Source organism: Toxotes jaculatrix, chromosome 19 (genome assembly GCF_017976425.1).
Source record: "Toxotes jaculatrix isolate fToxJac2 chromosome 19, fToxJac2.pri, whole genome shotgun sequence".
NCBI classification, from domain to species: domain Eukaryota; kingdom Metazoa; phylum Chordata; class Actinopteri; family Toxotidae; genus Toxotes; species Toxotes jaculatrix.
Genome location: NC_054412.1, coordinates 14,606,329 through 14,614,678, shown reverse-complemented (window position 1 = coordinate 14,614,678; position 8,350 = coordinate 14,606,329). Strand labels below are relative to the sequence as shown.

Sequence of the window (8,350 nt, the reverse complement as noted above, 5' to 3'; positions counted from 1 at the left end):
AGATTAGCAACCTTGAACATGAGGATTACACTCTCAGCCAATTCTCTCCTCAAATGTAGACATAAACTCAGAGATCCAGTGTTTTCTACTTTGCAACTACAAAAGATCAATGTAAGAAAAGGTATTTTAAGAGCACAAACTACAGGTCCATGTATTACTGGTTTTTAGGGCAGTTGTCCTTTCAGCAGAACACAATTCATCTTTACACCTGACAGATCTAGTACCATCATGCTGGAGATTCCCAACATGAAAGTGTCTCGCCTATACAGCACCACCTGGACAGGCCAACACATCTGTCACATTCCCTAAAGAAAACCCTTCACCCTTAGACGAATGAAGGTCAGAGGGTCCTTGTTGGACCAATACATTGTTCTGATGATCAAAACCACATGCTCAGGGGCCCTGTATCAAAATCTGGAGTTAATACAATTAACATTTCAATTGATATCATGCTTATTGTATAATGCTCAAATTTCTGTCTGATGTTTTCTGTTACTGTACAGTGGAGGAACGTGTCTAGGGATGCTCCACTGGGGCCCATAGCTCACTGTTGCTCTGAGGCCCCTAACAGGTCAGTCCAGCCCTGCACCGGAGAAGGTCATTTTAAGAAGAAACTGTTCGTTTTGAAATGAAATTAATCTCTACGGCCGCTTCCAGGGGACAAGCATCGGTTCTGAAAGCTGAGATTGATCCCCTCCACCGACCAGGCTGCTGCTGTCACTTGTCCAAGAACATTTTTAAAACACAAATGATGATGATGTGTGTGTGTAGTGTTGGGTCCCCTGCCGCTGTGCTTATTTAATGAAGTCCTTCTTAATTTATCATCTCCCTGACACATCACTGATTGCCTTTCGTCTAGTGACATCCACATTATTAGTTTCAGCGAAAAGGAAAGAGAGAAACACTATCGATGCCTCCATTTTAAAAGCTCAGTGTTTCTGGGAATGAAAGTAATAGGAAATTTGTGTCTTAAGTGCTTTTATATACTGACAATCCAATTATTTTTCCTCACTGTAGGCCTTTATCTTTCACACGAGAGCGCTGTGGCTGATTATAGAGTTGGTTGGAACCTCAGGGCTGATAGCAAGACAGATGACGGATACCAGGGTCTGAGGCATGAAGGATAACAACGACTCATTTGCAGTATAAAAACGTTTGTGTCACTGCATTGGTGTGACAGTATCCTGTACATTTATTTTTCTTCCTGAAATAAGAGCTTTGCAACTGTGACTCACCAGAAATCATTGTCTTTAAATGTGATTTTCTATTATTGTTTTTATTTTTTATTTTGTTTCTTCCCTCGCCCTCTCTCCCTTTTTCTCTCTCTCTCACACACACTTGAATCCTTCTCTCACTTTCCTAAGCTCTAGTCACTATGACACTATTCGGGGGCCTGGTCCCCAAACTGTCACTGTTAATCAATCATTAATGACAGGAGGCAAACTCAAACAAACTCCTATTAGGACTGACATGAAAAGTGCCAGTCAGAATGTGACAGGTTTGACTAGTTTGACATGTCTAACCGTCGGCACCGGCCACTGACTGACCACAGAGACACACAGAGGGAAATACAGAGGGAAAACTGCTCGGAGGACTCCACTAGTCTGCAGTCCCTTTTTGGAAATGGCAGAAAATAAACAGTGTGGGTGGTACAAAGCCCAGAGGGGTTCTGTGTTTTATTTAATAAGAAATTTAAACTAAAAAAAAGTCCTAAAGGCGGTGACACATTCTTGACTCATAGAACTTTGAAGAAGTTTAGTCATGAAGAAGTAAAAAAAGGCCCACAGCCATGTATGGGCACTGAAACAGAAATCATTGTCCATTCTGGCTGATGGGTTTGGACTGATTTCCTAAATTAAAGAAAGCATCTGTTGGAGGACAAATAACATTAACATGATACCAGGAGCAAAGCCGGGATTTTATAAATACAAAGTTCATACCTACAAATTACCTTGCACCTTGCACTGTAATCCTTCTCAGATGTTAGGATTATCAATATAAACTTATCTGATACCATTCCAAAGGATGTGTCCTTGGCGTCCTCAATGGCCCTGAGTGCTGCTGGGTTGGTTGTCTTCAGCTCTGTCCGTGATGACGCATTGTACAACCTCATAAGAAAAGGCTGATGGTCCTCTGCACCAAAAGGATTAATAATGATGAGACATTCCTACAGCAGTTCAGTCCTATACCCTGCATATCATAACAACTTACATGTGAGAGTAACAGTGTTGTTTTTAATAGAGGGCTTCCCAAACAAATGGAAAGAAAATATTATCTTTCGTTATGCATTTAATAATTTCGCAAGACAGCAGTAACCAAACAAAACTGTTGCATGCACCTGCTCTGAGCATGACATCAGTCTAGTTTTATCGCATCCCTGGCGTCTGATCTGCACAAAGGTTGGGGCCATTTATGCCCATCAAACTGCCCAGGACGCACGGAGGCGCTAGATCACTTCAAGCATCGATCCTGTCCCTGCATTGACTTCTACAATTTCAAACCAGACGTGCGACTCATTCAGATCCCCCCTCCTTCCCTCTCTCTCTCTCTCCCTCTCCCTCTCTCTCTCCCCCTCTCTCTCTCTCTCTCTCTCTCTTTCCTCGTCTTCGCTTTAGCTGCATGTCGCTCAGTCAGTCAGTAAGTGGCCCCGGTCCGCTGCGCCTGCGTCCGCCTCCACTGCTCTCCAAAACCGAGACGCGCCACCGCCGCCGTCAATGCGGGCATGACATACTGGCAGCAGTAGTGGGCTTTCGTCAGCCTGCTTTTAAGCAGATTACAAAAAGAGAGGAGGACAAATAAGAGTAGAAGAGAGTGAAGTGACTCATTTCTACCCCTGCCGTGCGTCGAGAAGAGTAGATGAGTCAATGGCAGGGGCACAGCCTGGAGTTCATGCGCTGCAGCTCAAGCCAGTGTCCGTGCCCGAGAGCCTAAGAAAGGGCAACAAATTTATGAAATGGGATGATGTAAGTAATGGCGAGAGAGACCGGCTGTGAATTTTCGTTTCTATTTTTCTTTTCTGTTATTTTTTTCACTGTTATTTCTGCACGCTTTGTTTGCATGAATGTTCCACCACTAGGATGTGTTACAAAATCTATAGGCTACTCATGCAACAGTAGCCGACTGATTTAATTGCCAGCGGAGACCTCGGTGACTGACAGGGGCTGCCTGCCTTTGGCTTGCTGGTTAACGCTACAGAAATGCAACAGCTGTAGACCTCAGCTGACATGTGCCATGTTTATATTTCCCAATTTACAGTATGCGTATGTTGCGCGTGTGTGCGAGTGAGTGAGTGAGTGCGCGCGTGCACGACAGCGTGAGAATGTGCGGCACATTAATTTAAACATTTGAACTAAGCTCGCCCCTCCCCCCCATTCACTGGTACCGTTTTATCAATTAACTACAAATAATTAGTGTATCAGGACCGAACCACCAGGCAAGACTTGAATAAGGATTGTCTTTTTTTCATTTTCTTTTTTTCTTCTTTTTTTTATTTGTCTTTATTCTTCCATACTACTGGCAGTCAAGCTGTAGTGAGATGACCTTGATTAAAACTGATTGCACACTGCTGTTGAGTAGCCAGCGAAAACATGACAGTAGTAGCTTTTTCAACAGACAGCTATGGCTGCACTGCACCTTCCCCTAATAACAAACACAACAGAGAATCAGCATATAGCGGTTCCTCTTAAAACTGAGTTTGAATGGTTGGACCTTATTGTATTTATTGGTTGTTTTCATCTCATTTGCTGTCAGCGTAGCAGCTCGTTTTATTCTGAAAGGGACTTTCGGTTACATTTGTTGCACATCTTTCCACAGCCTCTCTCATTTGAATAACTGCTTGCATTCCTCTGGTTTCCCCAGCCTTGATGCATGTCAATTGTGTGAGCACAGTCATGATTCATTCTGGGAAACACTGTTCCTGCAATTAAAAATGCACAGATGTGCCCACCTGTAACTGCTGAGGGAACTACTGTGTACTACTTGTGTGAAAGGAGAATCAAATGTTTGTTAAAGATCACACTGCATGTAAATCCTACATGTCAATCATCACAGGAAGTCATGCCAGTTTTATGTAAGGGACATTTTGAGATATAATTTCATGAGATCATCCTAACAAATGCACATAAGTGGAAATATTCATATTCACTGAGCTCAGGTGATTCAAAGCACAGCACAGATGGCATTAGTGGAGCAGTGTTATAGGAGTGTGAATGTGGTCAGTACAGATGACAGAGAGGAAATTATGCACACTCGCAAACCTACCGCTCTGTCAATCATCAGTGTTAAGCTTAAATAGGACAACTTTAGTGTTTCCTTAACTTGTAATTATTAATGAGTACCCCCCCCCCCCCCCCCCTCAGCCCTGTGGTTAGCATGTTGTGGGAAGGGGTGTGCATGGTGTGTGTCAGTTTCCCCTAACAGCCGTGTTTATGTATTGCTGTTTGTACATGAGGGCCATATCTCCAGAACCAACTGCCCACCAGGCCTTTCCTGCGAAAACACACACCCTCAAACACAGACGTACGCACGGATACGTGCTCTGTTTTATTTCCCACACACTCCTTCCTTCCTCTCTGTATCATTTCATGGAAAAAATCACAGAGTAATACAGAGATAGGCTGAAAGAAAAGCAGCTAGAGTAAGTTGTCAGTGAAAGAAAAGGATTGAACTGAATAATTTTTCTTATCATTGCTTTGAATATTGGACTCTATTCTAACTTCTCTCAACAAGAAACTGTACAAACAACAGACAGTTCCAGTACTAGAATGTGTATGAGTTTTAAGGTTCTGCTTTACTCCAGTGGATGTTTTTCTTTTTAGTTTTAGTGAAAATCACAGATTTTGTTGAACTGCTCAACACTCAGTGGAGATAAATCTGGTGTAAAGTTTTGTTTACTGTGTAAGGATGGCATGTTGTGCTGTGTGAATGACAGCCGTGAGCGTCTTAAACGGGTAAAGAGAAGCACTGCAGACTTCAGCGCACGGTGCTTGGTGTTTGGCTGTGGAAGAAGAATAGACGAGCAATCAGAAACCCTCTCGAAATGGTTGCGAAAGTCTCAAAGTCCCCAGACCTCTCCAACCTGCCTCACACAGACATGCACATACACACCTTGTACTTTTGTTGCTGCCACTTGCAGACAACTGGCTGCTGCCGTAGCACACGAAATACGTGGTTGTGGTTTCAAACATTGCCTTTAGGATTGTGTTATTATTTGTGCGTCAGTACCAATGGCACATTCAGCACCTGTGGCTGCTTTCTGTTAAGAGACAGTGGAGGATAGGCAGACATCCAAATCCTTTGACCATTTATTGTAAACATCACTGACAGAGACAGGCAATACCTGAAATATGCAAAAGATGATGCTGGGCCAGTGTAAACAGAGACTTCGCTTGTATCAGGCCCTTTTGGTCTGATGTGTATTGAATAAGACATTATCAGGCACCAAGGGGAGCCTAAAATCCCTTAAAAGTCATAAGATATGCCATTAGCATATAGAGCAAAAATATGCTGAGTTCAAATCTCCTCTCTTCACACACCCCCTCAAGTGATGGCTAATGATACAGACTCTTCATTGAAAATAAAGGCGGCATCTCCGGCCTGGGATCGGTTCCCTCGGGGTGTTTGCACTTTCACAAGTCAGTCACTAATTTCATCTTAATTCAGCAAAGAACAAGGCCACCGGCGCCTAATGTCCTCCCTTTAACATCCAATGACAAGAAAAAGCATGAGCAGTACCACTCCAGAGGTAGTAATCTCTAAAGTCTAATCCACAATGTTATAGATAGTTATGTTTTGTTTTTTTTTTTCTTGAAAATGTGCAGAACCATGAGGGGAATCTTTGAGTCCATAATGACTTAATGTGTTTGTAGTGGTGACCATGGAGCGTTAGGACATTAAGAAAGAAGCTGGTGAAAATAACTGCTCTCACATCATTAGGCAGATTCCCAGTGCTCTCAAGCCATCGTCTTCCCTTCTCCCTTACACATCACAGCACATCAGTCACCACATGTTGCCAACTCAGGTGGTTTTTTTTTTTTTGGAAACGTAAACACTGTGCTTTAAAATTATTGATCCAACTCATTGTCATTTTTATAATGTTCTGCAGGTGTAACCAATATACTCAACGAGGGATGGGAGAGGGATGTTTATCTCTAAGAACTAAACTGAAGAAGAAGAAGAAACTGGGCTGTGGATTGTAACTTGAGTAGAGCTCAGAGATATGGGGCAGAGATATGAGGCTGTGGTTGTTATGAGATGCTATATCTAAGAACTGCAAACACGAGGCTTTTTTTTTTTCCTTGCCCTCAGGCTGAAAGTGCTATATGTGCGAGTGTATGCTGCGTGCGTTCAGTGGTATGAGCTGCGTCTTTTGTCATTCAATCAAGCCTGCAAAGATTGTGCAGTCATGTGAACAGAACCAAAACGATTCCTCTTGAGTCTCTAATAGATTTCACGGGAATGGTGGGTTGCCATAGCAAACGTCACTATAGCAAAATGCCTCAGATGCGGCAGCTTACCATTGCCAGCGTCGAATGAGTTGTTTCGTTTACTTTCCGCTCACTTCCTCTTTTTTTTTCTTTCTCTTTCTCGCTGTCTTTTCAATTTCTCCATAGGTTCATAAAGGGATGGTATTGGTCTGTCATGGAGCAGGTGTGCCAGGCTCCATAAACTGTGATTGTCTTATTTAGACAGTATGACATGATTTCAGAGTACTAATGGGTTCTTTACACCTCAGCACAGACTCCTCCGCTGTCTACCAGCTCCTAGCTCAACCCTTTCATGATATCCTGCACTGCACTGTTGCTTAGGGTCGCACCCAGATATGACAGACGTGTAGCAGATGCAGACCATTAGCTCTGTCTCTCAATGCTGTGATAGGGACATCATTAGAAGCCTCATGAAGACACTTTGAAGATTTTGTTGCTCTGTACAGCAAATGTGGTTTCCATCACTCTGATCTCACAGCCATGGCTGATTGAGGAGGACAATATGCTACTGTTCAGCTGAACCACGGCCACTGTGGACACAGAAAAAAAAAAGCAAAGGCTTTTTCTTTTTATAGAAGCATCCAATAATATCTGGCGTTGCCATGTATGCCTCAGGGTCAAACTCTGTGTGTGTGTGTGTGTGTGTGTGTGTGTGTGTGTGTGTGTGTGTGTGTGTGTGTGTGTGTGTGTGTGTGTGTATGTGTGAGGCTTGGAACTGTCTGTATGTGGGTACTGTGGGAAAGCATTTGTCTGTTACAAGAGGAGGAAAGATGGAAACATCAGCTGTGAAACAACCAGCAGTTCATGTTTGCAACTGTGTCAAATACACACACACACACACACACACACACTCTCACACAACAGGCTACTTGGTCATTTGTGGTGATGCCAGGTCAGGGTGGGGAAAATACCGTAGAAGGAAAGGATTGTGTTCGTGCTGACAACATAAACAGCACTTTTAATGTCATTGCAGATTCTGGTATGCATGTGATATTACAAAAAAACTACGCTTTGATCCAGAAAAATGAATTAATTGGTTTACCCTGAGAATATTCTGCACACACACACACACTATAGCATGCACTCATGTAAAAACACAGACAGGGGTACACAGACGTGAGCAGACACACATTGACTCCAGATGTCTTTTTCTTTGTTTTCCTCCAGGATTCTACCACTGTGACCCCGGTCACTCTAACAGTGGACCCCAAAGGTTACTTCCTGTATTGGACCGACCAGAACAAGGTGAGGCACCACACCTACAGCTCTGACTTAACTGTTTTGCTCTGGCCTAACCTTGAAACTTGCACTTGTAAAGGTCACTTGAAACCCTTTTTGCTTTCCTACGATATAATAACACACATAATAACAGGCCGCTTTAGTAAGCATACAGATAAAAGATAATATTCAAACCACAAAGCCAAAATTTAAAGCTTATTTAGCAGCGGCACACCACAAGGCAGTTTATGCTCCTTTGAGTCCAGATTCATTGTCAGATTTGTTATCACAGCAGAAATAATTGTTTTCCTCCATGTCAGTTCTGAAACGTTAAACATCAAATAAGCACAATGCAATGAGTTACGCAATACAAGGTATTCCACCTAGACTGTGTGCTTGCACATATCTGATTGGCCGGCACAGTGCATTGCCGGATAGTTTGCATTGCACTGTGGTAACAGTAAAGCCGGGACTGCTGTTCTCCATACATGTGTATCCCAGGGCCCTCTGTGGCCTGGAGCACCTGATGCAGCAACACTAGTCTTTCTGGAATCAGACAGGAAGCTTGGATTTTTTGATGCAATACTTTTTTTCCGCTCTGAATGCTTTCAGTGAGTAGCAAAGAAAGTAAATACCAGGATATATTT

At 43.0% G+C, this 8,350-nt stretch overlaps 1 protein-coding gene across 4 annotated transcripts in view; it reads left to right on the top strand.

Annotated features, from left to right (window-relative positions):
- Nucleotides 1-2,634: 2,634 nt before the first annotated feature.
- The window catches only part of LOC121199354 (1-phosphatidylinositol 4,5-bisphosphate phosphodiesterase beta-1), a 104,990-nt gene continuing 99,274 nt past the window's right edge, over nucleotides 2,635-8,350 (top strand). For all 4 annotated transcript variants that reach the window (XR_005896442.1, XR_005896443.1, XM_041063952.1 and 1 more), the window contains exons 1-2: nucleotides 2,635-2,963; nucleotides 7,653-7,730. Coding sequence is in view for 2 of the 4 variants with exons in the window: in XM_041063952.1 (XP_040919886.1) it covers nucleotides 2,865-2,963; nucleotides 7,653-7,730 (177 nt within the window). In the remaining 2 variants the exon portion in view is untranslated. The remainder of the gene's footprint in view (nucleotides 2,964-7,652; nucleotides 7,731-8,350) is intronic.